The 19,631-nt window shown below is 50.4% G+C and overlaps 1 protein-coding gene across 33 annotated transcripts in view; it reads right to left on the bottom strand.

The window, feature by feature from the left end:
- LOC120890490 (mitotic spindle assembly checkpoint protein MAD1-like) overlaps positions 1-19,631 on the bottom strand; it is a 301,557-nt gene that overhangs the window by 54,111 nt on the left and 227,815 nt on the right. For 2 of the 33 annotated variants that reach the window (XM_078028340.1, XM_078028356.1), the window contains one exon: positions 3,920-4,051. The exons of 27 other annotated variants lie outside the window; for them this stretch is intronic. In XM_078028340.1, the coding sequence (XP_077884466.1) occupies positions 4,008-4,051 (44 nt within the window). In that variant the 3' untranslated portion in view covers positions 3,920-4,007. Of the gene's footprint in view, positions 1-2,580; positions 2,898-3,919; positions 4,052-5,901; positions 6,253-19,631 lie in introns of those variants that run through there. 4 more of the 33 variants (XM_078028342.1, XM_078028357.1, XM_078028339.1 and 1 more) reach the window with 3 other exon arrangements.

Raw genomic sequence — 19,631 nt, 5'->3', positions numbered from 1 at the left:
CCCAGCAGCTCCTGAGCCAGCAGAAGCAGAGCGCCCGTGTCCACTCCCATTCTGGGTCTGCTCTGTCCAGCGCTGTCTCCGTTCTCTGCCCCAGACTCCCAGCGGCCGGATTCTGCCACAGTAATGATGGCTGTCTGTGCTGTGTTCTGGAGCTCACCCCGGGGGCCAGGAGCGCCCGGTGGCACTTGATTCTCTGTCCCTCTCGCCCTCCCCGCCGTAGGAGGGAGCCTGAAGGTTGCATTCTGCATGTGGCTTGGAGGCCAGCTGAGACCTCCCGGCGCTGCAGGCTCAGGGGCCTGTCTGGGCCTCAGTTGCTCACTCCAGTCCAGGGACACCAGGGCTGCCTACTCTGCCCTCCTGTGTGCCCAAGGGCCACATGCCATCGGGTGTTCCAGGTGCTGAGAGCTGAGACTTTGCTGTGTGGACATGGCCTACTGGCTGCTGCAGAGTCCACTGTTCCTACAAGCCAGGAAGGCTAGTGCGATGCAGCACCCCTTGCAGGTGAGAGCTCAGGTGGGCCTCCTGTGGTCTGCAGTCAGTGCCGAGGGCCAGGGGCTGCTGCAGACAGCAGCAGAGAGGGACACCGGGGAGCGGAGGTGTGGACCCACTCTGACCATGCTGGACAGCAGTGGGCTTGGCCGTCCCTCTGCAGTACGACTGTGCAGACGGGCCTGGAAGCTCCCCCTGGAGCCAGCCTTCCTGCGATCCTGGAAGTTGTTTGACCCTGGTTGGGTCAAGGGACCCTTCTCTGCAGCTGGCCTCTACCCCTTAGCAAAATGAGAGTTGGGGTTACTGTCGGTCAGCCCAGCGGCACCCCAGGGCAGCACTCACTTGGCCAACTGTGGCCCCTGCCTGGCCCTGGGTCCACACACAGCAGGCCCCCACGCCTCCTCTTCCTTGCCTATCTTTCCTGCTCAGACTGAAGCCCAGGCCACCACTCATGGGCACCATGATAAGTGACATGCATCCAGCCCCCTTCTTCCCTCCAAGCCGGAGCCAGAGATGGAGGCCACAGGCCGGGCTGGCCAGGATGACCACCAGGAGAGACTGCACTTCTGCGGGGTCAGGGAGGGAGAGACCTAGCTCACCAGCTCCACTGTGTCCTCCACGCCTGGCTTTGATCAGAGCCCGGGACACTGTGGGGCCATGCTCAGGGAGCAGCAGACCCCCATCTTGTGGGGAAAGTCACCCTTGTGTTGCGCAGCCAGAGCCATGTGACATGTAGGTAGTCACCGTTCTAGTCTGTGACTGCCCTGCCCATGTCCTGATTCCAGACTGAGCTACATGCACATGTGTGCACACACACACGCACATGCACACACACACACACACACACACACACACACACACACACACACACTCGTGCCTGCAGGAACATGGGATTTGCTATACATAGGAAGTAACAGCCCATGAGGGTCCAGCATACAGCAGGCTCCGGGACCAGGGCCCCCTCCTGAGAGGGGGCACCTTGGTGGGCGCAGAGAATCCACTATGCCCTGTAATCTGCCAACCCAGTGACAACGTCCAGGCAGTGTGGGAGAGATGAGCCTTTGCTCTCACCTCCAGACAGACCTCGGGGGGCACCCTGGGGGAAGTAGCCCACCACCCTCAGGCCCTCAGCCCATGAGACCTGGGGAGCTGATCCGTCCCTGGAGGTTGGCCTGAGCCTGGGTCCACCTGCTGGAGCTGGCCTCCCCAAGCAGGCTGCCTCTGTCCTTGCTATAGCACCCCACCCCCTGGAGCTCTCTCTGGGCGCTCCCACTGGGGGACTTCGGATGTCCCCCGGCTCTGGCAGCTCGTGGACTCTATAGAGCAAATCCCCTGTCCCCCATGTGCCTGTGGGCCATGCCCTGCCCTGGACCATGATGGTCTAGGAGAACCTAGTGCCCATCACTCAGGAGTAAGCCAGCATGGCCACAGGGGGACCCTCACTCCCAGGTGGACATGGATGCTGATGGCTGGCCCCAGACGGGGAGGTTTAGCTGTGGAGGGGACAGTGTGTGTGATGGCCTCCCGGCACAGCAGAGGAAGAGAGAAACCACACCTGAGGACAGAGACTGTTTCCTGGTCTCTCGATGGGAGCCGAGCCAGCCTGGGAGACGCGGGCACGCCACTGCTGGCCTTGAGGACGCGCTGGTGTCCTTGGGGGCTGCAGATCAGGCGGGAGGCGCGTCCCCTTTGGACCTCAAGAAGGCACTGGCCCTGCCAACGCTTTGGTCCTGGGACTTCCGCCCTCCAGAACTGTAAAGTAAGCCCCCGTGACTTCAAGTCCCTCAGCCTGTGGCAGCTTGTGACAGCAGCTGTGGCACATGCTATGGGGCCCTGCTGGCCACGTGGGGATTCTGGCCTTTGCTTAGAGAGAAACGGGAGTCATTTCAAATGCCTCGTGTGGAGAGGGATCCCACGAGGGCACCCTGCCTGTCCTGTGTGGCTGGGGCCCTAGAGGGAAGCCCAAGCAGCAAAGATGTGGTCAGAGGAGAGGGGCCAGTCTCCAGCTGCCTCCTTGGACAGGGAGGTGGCAGACTCATGGCCCCCGGGTCCCTGGGTCACCCCTCCTTCCTCCAGGGTGAAGCTGCAGTGCGGGGAGTGGGGGGCCAGGGCTAGGGCTCTATATGCGGCCAGGAGGGGAAGCGGCCCCATGTCCTACGTCCCTGGGCTTCCTGGACAAGTGTCAGCTGCTGCCCTGCTGCTCCCCGAGGGTGGGGGGCGCCTATGGAGAAACCAGCGAGCACCAGCCACACAGGAGGCTGCGCTTTTGCGGAGGTGGTGAATGGAGGAGCCTGGAAATGAAGTTCAGGTGGTGGCTCAGGTGCTCCATGCCCTGGAGGCCCTGCTGTGCCTTTGTCCAGACGCAGCCCATCCATCTGTGCAATTCCAGGCACAGGAACCGAGCGAGCCTGGGAAAAATTAGCATCTCATCCACACCAGGATCCCCGGGAGCAACGACTCCCACTCCCTTGCACTTAAAAGGCCACATCTATCTAACAGCAAGGTATTGGTTTCTGTGGGACGCGCTTCGTGCTTCTCCCAGCCCAGGTCCCTGCTGGCACTGGCAGCCCCAGATCCTACTCGACAAGCAGCGGCTCTGCTTCCCAGCGCCTGAACCTGGGGGCCACTCGGAGCCCTTCTGCAGAGGGGACCAAGCTGTCAATCAGCTTAGCACAACCCCGACTCTGGTGGAATGGGAAGGGGTGGAACAAGGGGGGAGGTGGACTCCCCGTCCAGGACCTTGGTGAAGGTCACTGGCGGGGACTCCAGGCAGGGGACAGGGACCAACAATAGACCTGAGGGGCCACTTGTAGCAATATGACTGTGGACAGCCCACTGACAGCGTCTTCCTTGGCACAGGGCACAATGCTACCCACACCCCATGAGCCACCGTGTGTAGACCCCAGTGCAGCTTGTGCCCAGGAAGGGAGGGGGCCTGAGGAGCTGCCCCTGCCAGGGTGGCTGCCAGGGTTTTAGTCCTAGTTCCCTCACGTGTGCACCCATCCTACAGGCAGTGAGGGAGACGGAGCTGCCCACGAGGGCGGAAGGGTTCTGAGCCTATCCTGGAGGTGGTCCGATTTTTCGTCACAACCCACGATGACGCCTTCTGGCTGATCGCCAGGCGCCATCTTAGCCATGTGTGGCCTCAGAACCGGGAAGTGAGAATCAGTCTGCAAGTCAGGTTTCCTCTTCTCCATCTCTGATGTGACGTGCCCTACATCTCCCCCGTTTTGTTTTATTGGCCAGTGTCTACCTTTCACTGGAGAGTGTGCCTGTCTTAGGTTGTCCCCCTCTGGGGCTCTTACCTGTCACTGACTACCACTCTGGCTCTTCAGGCAGTTCACCTGCAGGATCGGCAGACCCAGTGGGAAACCTCAAGGAGGGGAGGTGACTTAGGCCTATGAAGAAGACCCTCTTGCCTCTGACTTACACCTGCACATCCTGGTAGGGCCCATGGCCAACCTCACAGGGCTCCCAGTCAGTATCTCGTAAGACGGCCTATCGCTGCTGGACCACCATCAATTGAACAGCTTTGGCTCGATCCTTGAGCAACTGGAGGAGCCTGTTGATTACACAAGGTCCAAATGTCAACACAAGCATTATAGTGACCAAGGGGCCTACCAAGGGGAGAAGGTAAAGGGGCCACCCATTTAGCCCAGTCCACAGAAAGCTTTATTGCAGCTCATTCCGACAGTTTTCAAGGTCTTTTTAACCTTTTAATCTTATCTTGAACAATACTAGAGTGACTGGCATAGAAGCAGCACTTCTCCTGAAGGAACAGGCACAGTCATCCCTCTCTGGCCATAAGCAGGTCCAGGCCATGATGGCTTTGGAGGACTCCTGCAGCCAAGGAGTCGAGTTGAGATTGCAGGTCCAAGATAGGGCTGCAACATGGTGCATGTCACCTATCATCCACTGAGAAAGCTTATTGTACATCTGCGAAGAAGTACCGAGGCCAGAGGTCAAGTACCCATCCCCGTGGCCACCCGCAGGCCCAACAGCAAAGGAACAGCATGAATGGCTCTTCGGGGCCTGGAAAGGGAATCATCACCAGCAGTATAGGCAGGGACTGGTCATTAAGGAGGATCCCAGTGTCACGAGGAGGAGGACCACAGTGCAGACCCCCTCCAATTACCCAGTAGGACACCGTGCGCCATATCCCCACAAAGGAAGGCAGTACCCTTAGGAGGACAGAGCATACCACCTACTGATCCGTCAAAAAACCTATTGCCTCCACACCAGAGGGGATTCAACGTCCCCACATCTAGAGTGCTGTCTCTAGTGAGACAGGTGACATTAGGCATGGTCACCAAGGGCAAAAGGACTTCTGAGTGGGGTGGGAGTATAGGGCATCTACTAGGGAGAGGTGAGGTTATATTCCACCAAACAGGAATGGCAGTAGCCTTTAAGGGTCCATTCTTTCCTGGGGGCAGGGGCATATAAGGACCAACAAATTGGCTTACCACCACTTACAGCATCAAAGTGTGCCTCCCCACAGCATGTATCCCCCAACAAACATGAATGCCACGAGGGAGACAATGAGGAGTCCAGTCACAACCAGGCAAAGCGTCCAGAATGGTCTTTTCATTTCAAATGAGAAAATAAAGAATCATACCTCAAGAGGGGGTGCTCTTGGGAAATCACTTTTGTTCTGGCAAACAGTATTTTAGATCTCTAGCGGGGACCCAAATTGGACTTGGCTCCCCAATCGGGAATCACATCCAAATCCCCTCCCTACACTAATGAGGGGATCAGCACCGTGCTATGATCCAGTAAGGGGTCCCTCCATCGGACCTCTACCTTTAAATAAGGTGTCTGATTAGACCAATGTCTCTGGAAAACAGTCAGAGGTTGCTCTTGGGAAAAATTTGAAATAATGTAAGCATGGCTGACCTTAATCGCTCATGGGGGTTGCTTCCGCCTTTTTGTTTTATTAGTTGGTCCTTTAAGGTAATCTCCCTCTTCCTCACCAATTGTTCTGCTCGGTCCCAGGTGGCCAATCCAAAAGACTGGCATCCACCAACCTGGGTGCAGTGTGTGCCAAGGTTTCCCAGTCCTTTCGGCCTGGGCATCTGAGATCTCTAAACCTCGCCTTTTGAGCCTGAATCTCAGCGCTTTAAGAGCCGGAGCACCATGCTTAGTGTGAGATTTCCCCATCTCTTCAGGGAGACCCTGACCTCGGAACTCGCTTGGCTTGGCTCCCCGATACTTTCACTTTGGTGAACCGACTTCTCCATGTCCCTGTTCGGGCGCCAGATGTCGGGGGTTTTAGCCCTTGTTCCCTCCCGACCTGTGGGAGAGATGGGAAGAACACGCCCTGGCCAGGATGAGCCAAGAAAGGAGAGGGCCGAATGACCGCCCGCACTCAGCCCTCCCTCGCCAGAGGACAATCAGACGCATCAGGGAGACCAGTCAAGGCTGGAGCTCGTTTATTGAGGAAGCACACACAGCTAATATGAGGCCCAGGAGCCAATCAGGATAAAGGTCAGCAGGGTGGGGAGAGCTCACGTGTACACCCATCCTACAGGCAGTGAGGGAGACGGAGCTGCCCACGAGGGCGGAAGGGTTCTGAGCCTATCCTAGAGGTGGTCCGATTTTTCGTCATAACCCACGATAACGCCTTCTGGCTGATCGCCAGGCGCCATCTTAGCCATGTGCGGCCCCAGGACTGGGAAGTGAGCATCAGTCTGCAAGTCAGGTTTCCTCTTCTCCATCGTAGGTTTCTATTTCTCTGATGTGACGTGCCCTACAGGCAGCCAATACCTAGAGACAGCGAAGGCCTTTGGCGATGGCACCTGTCCCTGGCACCTGCTCTCTCCTCCCTGCCGCCAGGGGCTGGTGGCCTTCCTCTGCCATGCCCTGAGGCCAGCAGAGTGGAGTGGCCCTGCATGATGGGAGACCTCAGAAACCAGGAGCCCCTGGAGGCCTTTCCCAAGAGCCCACCCCCACCTGCTCTGCTGACTTACAGCCAAGGTCCACCTGTCCTGGGCGTACCAGGCCAGATACAGAAACAACCCTGTCCCACACAGGATCCTTAACCTCAGCACAGGTGGCTCTGTCCTCGTCCCTCCCGGCATGTCCCTATGCGAGGTGCCCTGCCTGCGTCTCTGTGCGTGACGGGTTCTCTCCTCAGTCTTCTCCTTGTCAGTCTCACATCTGAGTAAACCAGACCGAGGCCAGCCCAGCGGCCGCCCTCCCTCCCACACGTCCACAGGCAGATGCCGGCAGGAAGACCTGCAAAGGGCATGGCTCCTCACAAGCTTCCTCCTGGGAGGCCGAGGGGCAGGGACAGAAGAGGAACCCTTCCCTGGTCCTCCTCCAGGGAACGTGGCACTCTCCCGCTGGACCACAGCGACCTGGAAAGGGCTGCTTTACACCCTCTGGCGGGTCCACCTGGCCTTTTTCCTTCTCCCTGTAGGAGGCTGATTCAAACACGGAGCCCCAGGCGAAGGGCTCACCAGGCTCATGCAGAACCAAATACTCCGAGTGGACGTGACATGGGCAGGGCTGGGCGAGCCACTTGGGGACATGGGGGTCCCACAGAGGGAGAGCTCAGTCTCTGTCCTCAGTTAGAGTGAGAGGTGCCCCCAGGAGGAGGGTCACTGGGGGCCTTTGGCGTTGGCACCTGTCCCTGGCACCTGCTCTCGCCTCCCTGCCGCCAGGGGCTGGTGGCCTTCCTCTGCCATGCTCTCAGGCCAGCGGCGTGGAGTGGCCCTGCATGGTGGGAGACCTCAGAAATCAGGAGCCCCAAGTCAGCCTGTCTCCTGTGAGCTGCTCCCGTCAGGAGTCTTGGCCACAGTGGGGGAAAGCCAGCTGCCAGCCACCAGCCTGTCTGAGCCCCAGGACTCCAGGCTGTAGCCCAAGTCCTGCAGCCTGGGGTTTCCCTGTGACTGCCCCAGCTTTGAAACTGAAAGTCCCACAGCCTAAAGTCCCCTGAGGACTGGGCACACTAGGATGCCGGTCACTCTGCTGCAGGCCTTCCTGGAGAAGGGCTTCGGGTCACAAGGTGCTGGTGAGCAGAGGGCCTGTGTCCAGGAAGCCTATGCCCCTGTCCTGCAAGAAACCCAGAGCTCACTTCCCTCAGCCTCACTTCCCTCCCCCAGGCCAGTGTCTCAAGTCCCTCTGCTCCTCGGAGTACCATCCTGGCTGATGGGCCTGGACTCAGCACTGTCCCGGGTCCCAGGAGACAGACGGGGGCAGCTTGAACGCTCTCCGGGGCTCTCACGGCTGGTTTTCTCTTTATTAGTCGCAGACGTTTTTCTCTGCACTCCCTGAAGCAATTGCTGCTGATCTCCTCTGAGACCCTGAAGGCTTTTCCATTTGACTCCCGGGTCAGGGAGCTTGGCCCTGACCAGGGCTGGTGGCTGCACACTGGTAGCTCCACATTGGCAGCGGAGGCTGGCTGGGGACACTGGGCCCCGCCTGGCCTGGCCTCCAGGTGGCCAGGCCTTGTTGCTGCATGGCTGGTGAGCAGCACAGGATTGACCTGGTCCTCAGCACACTTGCTCACGCCCCAGGTCATGACCCAGCTCCCACCAGTGAGCAAGTGCTGGCCGGCCTGTCCTGCGACCACTGACTCAGACCCAGGGAGACGGATGCCTGCCTGGGAGGACTGCCCTCCCGGGCACTTTGAAACCTCAGGCAGATGGCAAATAGGGTGTCAGCAGAGATTTCCATCAGGGGCCCTTCAAAGGGCACCCCAAGGCCCTGGAGAGGGGTTTCAGGGTCACAAGGTGCTGGTGAGCAGAGGGCCTGTGTCCAGGAAGCCCTGTCCCCTGGGGGTACCACGTCATCTCTCACTCTGACCCTGGCCTCTGGGAAAACCAGCACATTTCAGACATGCCCAGAGCCCACGCAGGTAGATCAAGGGAGGCTGGACATCCACAAGACCAACATTTGCTCCGATCTTTGGATGTATTTGTGTCTTCTCATATTGGCAGTTCTTTAAGAGTTTCACAGAGTCTCTTGTTTGGGCTTTCAATAGCCAAGCATTGAGTCTGTGGAGTCAGCAGTCCCACCTAAACCCACATGTTTTAACTCGTACAAGAGAGATTTTTAGTACCACCACCACCACCATTACCACCACCTCCATCACCACCACCATCACCATCATCACTATCACCATCACCATCATCACCATTACCACCACCACCAACACCAACATTATCACCACCACCACCACCAACATTACCACCACCACCACCACCACCATCATCAACATCACCATCACTATCATCACCATCACCATCATCACCACCACCATCATCACCATCACCATCATCACCACCACCATCATCACCACCACCACCATTACCACCACCACCACCACCTCCACCAACACCACCACCACCACCATCATCACCACCACCACCACCACCTCCACCACCACCACTACCACCACCACCACCTCCACCACCACCACCAACATTACCACCACCACCAACATTACCACCACCACCACCTCCACCACCTCCACCACCACCACCACCACCAACATTACCACCACCACCACCTCCACCACCACCACCACCTCCACCACCACCACCACCACCAACATTACCACCACCACCACCTCCACCACCACCACCACCACCAACATTACCACCACCACCACCTGCACCACCACCACCAACATTACCACCACCACCACCTCCACCACCACCACCACCTCCATCACCACCACCACCACCAACATTACCACCACCACCACCTCCACCACCACCACCATCATCAACACCACCACCACCACCATCATCACCATCACCATGTTCACCACAACCCCATCATCATCTCCACCACATTCATCACCATCATCACCACCACATTCACCACCACCACCACCACCATCATCACCATCACCATCACCGTCATCACCATCACCATCATCACCACCATCACCATCACCATCATTACCACCACCATCACCACCACCACCATCATCATCACCATCACCATCACAACCATCACCATGTTCACCACAACCCCATCATCATCTCCACCACATTCATCACCATCATCACCACCACATTCACCACCACCACCACCACCATCATCACCATCACCGTCATCACCATCACCACCACCATCATCATTACCATCACCGTCATCACCATCACCACCATCACCACCACCACCACCACCACCATCACCACCACCATCACCACCACCACCATCACCACCAACATTACCACCACCACCACCATCAACACCACCACCACCATCAACACCACCACCACCACCACCACCACCATCACCGTCATCACCATCACCATCACCATGTTCACCACAACCCCATCATCATCTCCACCACATTCATCAGCATCATCACCATCACCATCATCACCACCACCACCACTACCATCACCATCACCACCATAATCACCACTATCACCATTACCACCATCATTACTACCATCACTCCCACCACCACCACCTTCACCACCACCACGTCTTCTTGGCCATCATAGTACACCACCTTATCAGCATTTGGCTCCATTTCCCACGGGCCCCCTGTGGGGTTAAGCTCTGGACACCACAGTGGGGACTGGCTTGCTATGTCCCTTCCAAATGCTCTGTTCCCCTCTGCCTTCCTCCTACCCTCTCAAATAAGCAAGTGCTCTGGGATAGGCCACTCAGGGCCTGCTCTGGGGACAGCCCAAGAGCCCCCCAGGTTGCCGTCAGGGTCAAGTGCGCTCGCTTGAGGAGAGCTTGGCCTACGGGAAGATCGGAAGACCTAGAGTGTCGTTGGTCTGGAGAAGTCAGGAGCCCCGCACTGGGTGACACTGCGGGATGTACGGGCCGTGAGCAGAGGGCTCGGGAAGCTCTCCGCACACCGCCTCTGGTCTGATTCCTGGTGGGTTTGTCATCTCCTCCCTTCCAGCGAGTCTGTCTCATGGATTCTGGACCCCAGCACCCCGGGGAGCTGGTGCAGTGCTAGGAAGAAGTGCTGACCCTTCTCAGCGGCCCCACCTGGGTTCTCCCCGCCCAGAGTCACCCAAGAGGCCTGTGGAGCATCTCTAGGCACAGCCCTGAGCCACCTGGAGCTTGCCCTCGGCCTCCCCGGCCCTTTCCTCCTCCTCGCTTCCAAAATGGCATCATGGTGGCCACCCTGGGAGCCTGGGCAGCAAGCACATAGCCACACGCTCAGGGAACCTACCCTGCAGCAGCCACGCCACCTGCTGCGAGCTCGCTGCCTCCCACGGAACCCTCAGCCACAAAGGTGACAGGCTTCACAGTGAGTGGCACACGGGAGCCACTTGGATGCTGTATACCTGGACAGCACCATGTCAGAGATATACACTAAAACTCTGAAATAACTCTGAAGTAACAGTGAAAAAAATTTTTTTGAATCACTGAATTTTTTTTTTAAGGGAAGAAAAACAGGAACAAAGAAGAGATGGGACAAAGAGTGAGAAAGAAAAAGAAAAGATGGCAAGATGGAACCTACTCATTTCAGTAATTGTACTAAATGTAAATGCGCCTACCACCCCAACTAAAAGGCAGAGACCATGAAATTGGATTAAAAGGTATCACCAGTTATAGACTTTTGACTACAACACACTTAAAATATGAAACACAAAAAGAAATAATGCTGTCACTAGGAAACCAAGAAGTGAAAGTGAACAGGCTGCTTCAAGTAGACAATGCACTTCAGAGTATAACCTACTGCCAAGTAGGCTGCTTCCCAGAAGTGAAAAGATCCCTGAAGGAGAGGAGAGGGTATATGATCTGGAGCACATAAGTACAAACAAAACAACTTCACAAGAAATGAGCAAAACCAACAGGGCAGTGGGAGAAATCAACACGTCCTTAGTCAGGGTCACTACATAACTAGCCAAATCAGGGAACAGACACTTGAAAACATTATCAACAGTCTGACTTTCATAAAATTTACACCTACTCATCTGTAACAGCAGAATACACATTCTTATCAAATGTTCTCTAAAAATTTTCCAAGTTAGATTACATACTAAACCATAAAAAAAGGCTCAATATGTTTAGGAGGAATTGAGTAGCTCTAGTATGTTCTGACTGTATTCAAATTCTCCAGAAACTAGTACCAGAGAGCTATCTGAAAAATATGACTTACACAGCATCCAAATCCATGAAAACTAAGAGAGAATATGACCAGGCCATGGAAGATGTACACTGACACCTGCAAGTGCTACCAAGAGTCTACGATCACCTATGAATTGGAGAGAAAGACCCTGCTTACAATTGGGAAAACCATCGTGGTTAGTAGTATACTTCTTCTGACATTCATCTACAGAATCACATCAATGCCAATCAAAATCTCACAGGTTTCTTTGTACAAATCAACAAGCTGATTCTAAAATTCCTATAGAAATGTAATGAACTTAGATTAATCAAACAAAAAGAAAATGAAAGCAGAGGACTATCTAATTTCAATGAGTTACATTAAAGTTAAGTCATCAAAATAGTGTGGCACTGACCTGAGACAAATACATGCACACACACACACACACACACAATCTATTTTTTTTGTGTTTTGTTTTTCAGCACTAGGAATTAAACCCATGGCCTCATGTATGCTAGGCATATGCTGTACCACAGAGCCACCAAAACCTATTTTTGATAAATAGATGAAGGCAATCCAATGTAGAAAAAAATGGTCTTTTCATTTGAAACAAATGTGTTTTCCTAAAGGGAAAAATAAAAACTGAAATCCATACATATCATGTACAATATTAAAAATTTTTTTATGTAAACAAACCTATATGTAAAACCAACAATTTGAAAATTGCTAATACAGAAGAAAAATTCTGTAGATTTTTATAAATAAAATACAAATCAAAACAAGACAAAACTGAGTGATGCATGGTGACACACACCTGTAATCCCAGTGACTGGGGAAGCTGAGGCAGGAGGATCTCAAGTTTGAGGCCAGCCTCAGCAACCTAGTGAGACCCTCCGCAACTTAGCAAGACCTTATCTCAAAAAATAAAAAGGGCTGGGGATGCACCTCAGTGGTAAAGCAATCCTGGGTTCAATCCCCAGTACCAAAAACAAAACAAAGCACGAAAACAAACAAATGCAAAAACAACCGAAAAAACTGGACCTCATCAAAAACAAAAACTCTTTGAAAAGCAAAATAAGTATCTTACAAAGAACTTCTACCCAAAATATATAAAGAACTCTAACTCAATAAGAAAACAAGTAATCAAGAATGAAATAGAAGATTTGAACACACACACTTTACCAAGAAGATGTATAGATAAACCATGAAAAGGTGTCCAACATCATTAGTCATTAGGGAAATGGACGTTAAAGCCACAATGAGACACTGCTACACACCTGTCGGAAGGACTGAAAGTAAGACCTACCACACCAGATGCTGGTGAGGAGCAACTGGACCACCCAGTGCCAGTGTGAAGGAGACAGGTTACACCGCTGTGGACGAGAGGCAGGCAGTTTCCCAGGTCAAACACATAATCATAGTCATTGCACAATTAGATATTTGCACTAGAGAAAAGAAAGTATTTCTGTACAAGGACTTTATTTGTAATATAAAGCTGTTTTAGAGGCGTAGGCAAAAGCTGGGAGAAATCTAATGTCCATCAACAGAGGAATGTATAAACAAACTGTATATCTACACAACAGAAGACTACTCAGCAGCAAAAACAATCACTGTCTGTGCATGTGGTCCTAATGCAAAGTAAACATGCTGAGTGAAAGAAGCCAGACAGAAAAGAACACGTCATGTGGTTTCATTCCGCTAGAACCTTATACAATGTCAATCAATCTACAGAGACCGAAAACTGATCAGTAGGTGTCAGGGAGTATGAAAGAGAAAGAGGAGGGGAGGGATTACAACCCAGCAAGAGGAAATGTTTGGGGGTTCCCTGTCCCAGGTGTGGTGATGGCCCACATGGTGTGCATGTGTGTGAAAACTCAGCACAGCATCCAACCCAGGATGTGCTTTTAGAAGCAGAGCCATTAGTCAGAGGGTGTGCACCTCTCTCATCTGATGGACCCCACCAAATGCCCTTCTGAGGAGTCAGGGGGTATCCTTGCTCACTCTAGTGCCCTAAGCACAGATGACTCTGGCTGCAGCCCAAGGCAGCCCTGACTTGCTGGAAACAACATGCAGGGTGAGATGTGCTATGTGCCACAGGTGACAGTTACCTACAGATTCACGTATGTGAAGTACATACATTATTTGGTCATTGCTGTCACTCCCCAGCTTAAAAAGGGAAACTGAGACTTGTGAGGTTATGTGGCAGGCCTGATCACTAGGCTGGTGAAGAAGGCCTGGCAGATGGCCTCAGGTTGACACTCTGGCTGCTGTACCGCAGGGTTTCCCATGATGACTCTATGGGCATGTGGCACAAACAGCCTCTGGGGCCATTCCAAGAAGGATCTTCTGCAGGGAGGCACTTCTCACTTTAGGAGAAGCTGAGAAGGACCCCTCAGGATGACATGCTAAAATTGGATAGTGTGCATTCTGAAGCTGCATAGGCAGAAGGACTTGAGGGCTAAATGTCATTAAGCCACACTGGAAGCTACAGACATATCTGAATAGAATGGCTGGCCACACTCCATCCCAGCGAGCTGTCAGAGGGCAGACCCACATAAGACAAATTTGTTTGCTCATTTGAAAAGGGTGTGCTTTCTGTTGCAACCTATCTTTTCAGGCAAACTATTACCTCGCAGAGAGAGAGGGAGCAAAAAAGCAATAACGCATAACAAGTATAGTCACGTGCCATAGAGCCACTGGGATGGTCCTGTAAGATCACATTGCCTTGTGATGTCACAGCCTTCCAGTTCATATAAACGCAGCCTGATGTTCACTTCTTGATAAGAGAGCTAATGACACAGTTTTCAGAACACATTCAGTCACTAAGCGATACAGAACTGCACGCTTATGCACATTTGTTCAAAAGCTCATTGTGCTGCCCAGATGGCCTCCTCCTTGTGGACCCTGGCCACCTGTTACATATAATAAGCTGTCTCCTACTGAGTTAAGACTAGAAACAAGACAGATGCCATCAAGAGCTGAGGTTTTTCAATGCAGGCTTAAGTGTGGAGCGCTGAAGGATGAGGGTGAAGTACTGATGAGGAGGTGCAGCTTCTGTGGTTTACTGCAATGGGAAAGAGTTGACCCAGGAGGCATAGTGCATTCCCTGGAGCCCCAGATAAGCACAAAAGTTAAACAGAGAAAAGAGTCCAGGGCATCGCAGTGAAATTTAGATGGAACGCCAAAAGTGGCCCAAATAACCGAGCAGAAAGCAGGAGGTGTGAGCAGACTCAGGCAACACAGAGGAAACAAATAATATACGGCAACGCTGAGCACGAGTGCCAAGATGGGATTCCGAGACGGCCAGCTGCATGCGGTACACGCAGACCCAAGCAAAGAGAAACTGACCCAGCACAAGGACAGAACTGTCTATGTTGTGTGGACACCAGTGGTGTGGGCAGGCTGAGAAGGCCTGTATGCACCCACACCTGGTACCCCACTGTGCTTTCCAAGCACCCTCTGCAATAAGAAGACCCAGGCCTGCAAGGAAGGGGCAGCTCCTGCAGCTGGGCATTAGGAGCCTGGGTCTCTCAAGGTATCAATGTAAGGAAGAACAGCTCAGGAGACAAAAGAGGGGGATAAGAGCAGCAAACTACAGAGTAGACTGTGACATACTGGACTGTGACATAGGAAATCTGTATCCACCCATGCAGGAGACAAGGCTGCTGTACATAAGGATTCCAAACAACATGCTCCCTGCCCCACGGCCCCAAAGCCTTGGCACCCTGCACAGGAGACCACAAGTACCACCTGCACCAGGTACCCTGATTTCCAGGGGGATTGGAGACCAAGGCAGGAGGATGGCAAATTTGAGGCCAGCATCAGCAACTTAGGAAGACCCTATCTCAAAATAAGAAATAATAAAAAGGGCTTGGGAAGTAGCTCAATGGTAGAGCACTTGTCCAGCATGTGCGAAGATTTGGGTACAACCCCTAGTACTGTCAAAAACAAAAAGGAGGAAGAAAACAAGCACCTACCTTAGGAAGTTAAAGGGGGAAAAAATAAACCTAAAGCAAGCTGAAGGAAAACTATACTATAAAACAAATATCAATGAAATTGAAAATGGAAAAACAATAGAGGAAAAAAAATTAAAGAATCTGAAAACTAGTACTTTAAATAGACCAATCCAATTGTAAAGTCCCAACAAGGCTGAAAAAGAAAAAAGACACAAAGTCATGATATCAGAAATGAAAAAGTTTTCTATTGCAGACTGCAAAATAAGACATATGAATGGCCAACAGGTTTATGAGAAAATGCTCATTATCAATTGTCAGCAATCATCAGAGAAATGCAAATCAAAACCTCATAGAAGCATCATCTCACACCTGCAGGAATGGCTATTTTCAAAAGGACAAAAGATAACAACTGCTGGTAAAGATGAGGAGGAAAGGGAACCCGTATTCACTGTTGGTGGGAATATAAATGAGTATAGCCATTATGAACAAAGGTATGGAAATTCCTCAAAAAATTAAAAATAGAATTACCATATGATCCAGAAATCCCACTACTGGATCCATGCACAAAATAAAGGACATGAGTATGCCATAGAGATATCTGCACAACCGTATTTACTACAGGACTATTCATGTTGAGAAATGGAAAGAACTAAATTGGGGCAACCGCACTGGAAAGCAGTATAGAGATTCCTCAAAAAACCAGAAATGGAACCACTATTTGACCCAGCTCTCCCACTCCTTGGTATATATCTAAAGGATGTAAAATCAACATACTACAGTGACACAGCCACGTCAATGTTTATAGCAGCTCAGTTCACAATAACTAAACTATGGAACCAACCCACGTGTCCTTCAACAGATGAATTGGTTCAATCTGGTACAAAAAAAAAAAAAATCTGAACCCAGGGCAGCAGGCCCTGGAAGTAGAACTGTGGTTACCAGGGGCTGGGGGATGAACGGGAGGTGCTGATCAAAGGATACACAGGCGTGGGAAGCTCAGGGACCTACTCTACACCATGGTGACCACAGCCAAGAACAACAAATGTATCAAACACACATAAAGACTGCTGAAAGGACAAATTTTAATTGTTCTTACCACACACATATACACACACAAAAAAAAAAAAAAGAAAAAAAATCCTGCAATATTGTTTAGGAATAAAAAGGAATGAAAGATATCCAGATCAGTCAGAAAGATCAGTAAGAAAGAAAAGGAACTAGCCTGGTCCAGTGGTACATGACTGCAATCCCAGCAACTTGGGAGACTGAGGCAGGAGGATCACAAGTTTAAGGCCAACCTGGGCAATTTAGTGAGACCCTGTCTCTAAATAAAAAATGAAAAGTAAGTCCAAGGATGTAGTTCAGTGGTAGAGCAAGTGCTTCACATACAAGAGGCCCTGGGTTCAATCCCCAGTTCCACTAAATAAATAAACAATCAGGACTGAGCATGTGGCTCAGGTGGTAAAGGACCTCTGGTTCCAATCCTTAATGAAAAAAAAGGTGGGGAAAAGGAGACGAACAACACTATAAATCACTTAGATCATAAAGACATACACCTAACAACAGAATAGCCATTCTTCTTAAGAGCATGTGGAATATTCTACAGAATAGATCACATATAAAACCTTGAAACAAGTCTTAAGTTAAACTTGTAAATGTAATGGAATTACTGCAATGAAATTAGAAATCAATCACAGAAGGAAAATAAAAAGCTCATAAATAGGTGGATATTAAACAACACTCTTAAACAACAATGGGTTGAAGATGAACTCACAAGGGAAATTAGAAAATACCTGGAGACCAAAACCAAGAAGGAAACTTACAGCTATAAATCCTAAATTAAAAAAGGAAGCTCTCAAGTCAATAATCTAACAGTATGGCTTTAAGAAACTAGAAAAAAGAAGAGCAAATTAGCTCAAATCCAGCAGAAAGAAAAAAACAATAATGATCAGAGCGGAGATGAGCAAGACCGAGGACAGAAATGCAATAGAGAAATACATAGACCCAATAGCTGATGATTTGAAAAGGTCAATAAATTGGCAAATCTTTCCCAGATTGACTAATAAAAAAGAGAGAAGATTCAAATTATGAAATTCAGAAATGAGGGAGGGGACATTACTACTGGTTTCACTGAAATCAAAAGGATTATAAGAGAATACATAAACACATATAAAAACAAATGTGATAACTGAGACACAAATGAAGTCCAAGAAATACAAACTACCAAAACTGACACAAGAAGAAATAGAAAATATCAACAAATCCATAAAAAATACAGAGATTATATCAGTAATCAAAAGAGGACCAGATTGCCTCACTGTTGAGTTCTACCAAACATCCAAAGAATTAACACTCATACTTCCCAAACTCTTCCAGAAAGCTCATGAGGAGGGAACCCTGCCTGATTTGGTCTGAGAACAGCATTACGCTCACACTGAAGTCAAAGATTAGCTAAAGAAAACTGAGACCAACAACCTTGATGAATACAGGCATGAAATCCTTAACCCCAACTCAGCAAACTGGAAGGGGTGCTACCAGGTGTGCACAGCTGTCTCAATATCTGGAAACCAGCCAGTGTAACACCCAACATTAATAGAATAAAGGTCTCCTCTAAGTGGAGGCAGAAAAAGCACTTGACTAAATCCATCTCCCCTTCACAAGAAACACACAAAACAAACAGGAACAGAGGGGCTTCCTCAACATGATAAAGGGCATTTTTTTTCCAAAACCTCATAGCTGACATCAATCCCAACATCGAAAGACTGCAAGCTTTCCCCTAAGATCAGGAATAAGGCAAAACGGCCCATTTCTATTACTTCTATTCAACACAGCCGGAGCAATTAGGCAAGACGAAGAAATAAAAGGCATCCAGCACACAAGAGAATGTAAACTGTTGTATTCACAGATGCCATACAAACACCACACATAATCTGCAAAAAAAAAAAAAAAGAAAGAAAGAAAGAAAGAAGAAAACCCGGTTAATCAAAGAATTTGGCAAAGCTGCAAGATCCAAAGTCAACATGCAAAATAAAAAAAAAAAAAAAATCACTTGTATTTCCATACACTAGCCATGAACAATCTGAAAAGGAAATTAAGAAAATTCCATTTACAATGGCATCAAAAAGAACAAAATACTCAGGAATTAATTTATCCAATGTGATATTAGATCAGACCCTAAAAACTACAAACACTGCTAAAAGAAAACCCAAATAAATTTAAGACACTAGTGTTCAGGGATAGGAAAACTTATTGAGATGTCAGAAGCAGCAAAACAATCCAGAAAAGAGCAGTAAATCTGAAGATGCGTGCCATCTGATCCCAAAGCTTCCTGCAAAGTCACAGTGATCAAGAAGGGTGGACTTGTGCACACTGGCAATCAGGACGCTCAAGTACGTGATGCTGTGATGCTGTGTGGACGTCACAAGCCTCAAGAGGTGACAGCAGAGGATTTGTCTCCCAGGACAGCAGGGCTGGGGAGCAGAGCAGTGGTGGGCGGAGCAAGAGGCACAAGGAATGAGCAAAAGGGAGAGCAAGGGCTTGGGAGGTGACGAAATTATTTTGTTCTCTGATTATGGGGTGATTAAAATTCACCATTAAAAAACAGTAACTTTACTACATAACGATTGAAAAAAATTAAGATGATCCTAGGACATGTCCTAAAACCTACTGTGTAGTGATCACATAATCTTGTACACACCTCTCAGAGCGTGACCATGGTGTGGGTGGAGTTGGGAGGAGAGTGATCACTGATGTTCTGCAGAAATGGATGCATGTAGTGATAGGAAAAGGTAGACTGAATTTGGCTTTTTTCATTCTTTCTTTATTTGGTACTGGTGATGAACTCTGGGGTGCTTTACTACTGAGCTACATCCCTAGCTCTTTTTAAGACAGGGCCTCAAACTTGCAATCCTCCTGCCTCGGCCTCCTGAGTCACTGGGATTACAGGTGTGCACCATCACACCCAGCTGCTTTTCTCATTGTTTTAGAGTTCAGAAGATGATATGTGTCTTAAGACCTGCTCTTTCACAGACAATTGCCACCACCCAACTCTCAATACTGCTGGTTAAACCACGCTTGAAAATGGATGTACTCCACTGTATGGAACCCAGGCCTCCATGAAGTGAGCATCTTTCTTAGAAACTGTCCTG

The sequence above is a fragment of the Ictidomys tridecemlineatus genome, chromosome 12, assembly GCF_052094955.1.
Source record: "Ictidomys tridecemlineatus isolate mIctTri1 chromosome 12, mIctTri1.hap1, whole genome shotgun sequence".
NCBI classification, from domain to species: Eukaryota; Metazoa; Chordata; class Mammalia; order Rodentia; family Sciuridae; genus Ictidomys; species Ictidomys tridecemlineatus.
This window is presented reverse-complemented; position numbering and strand designations above follow the sequence as displayed.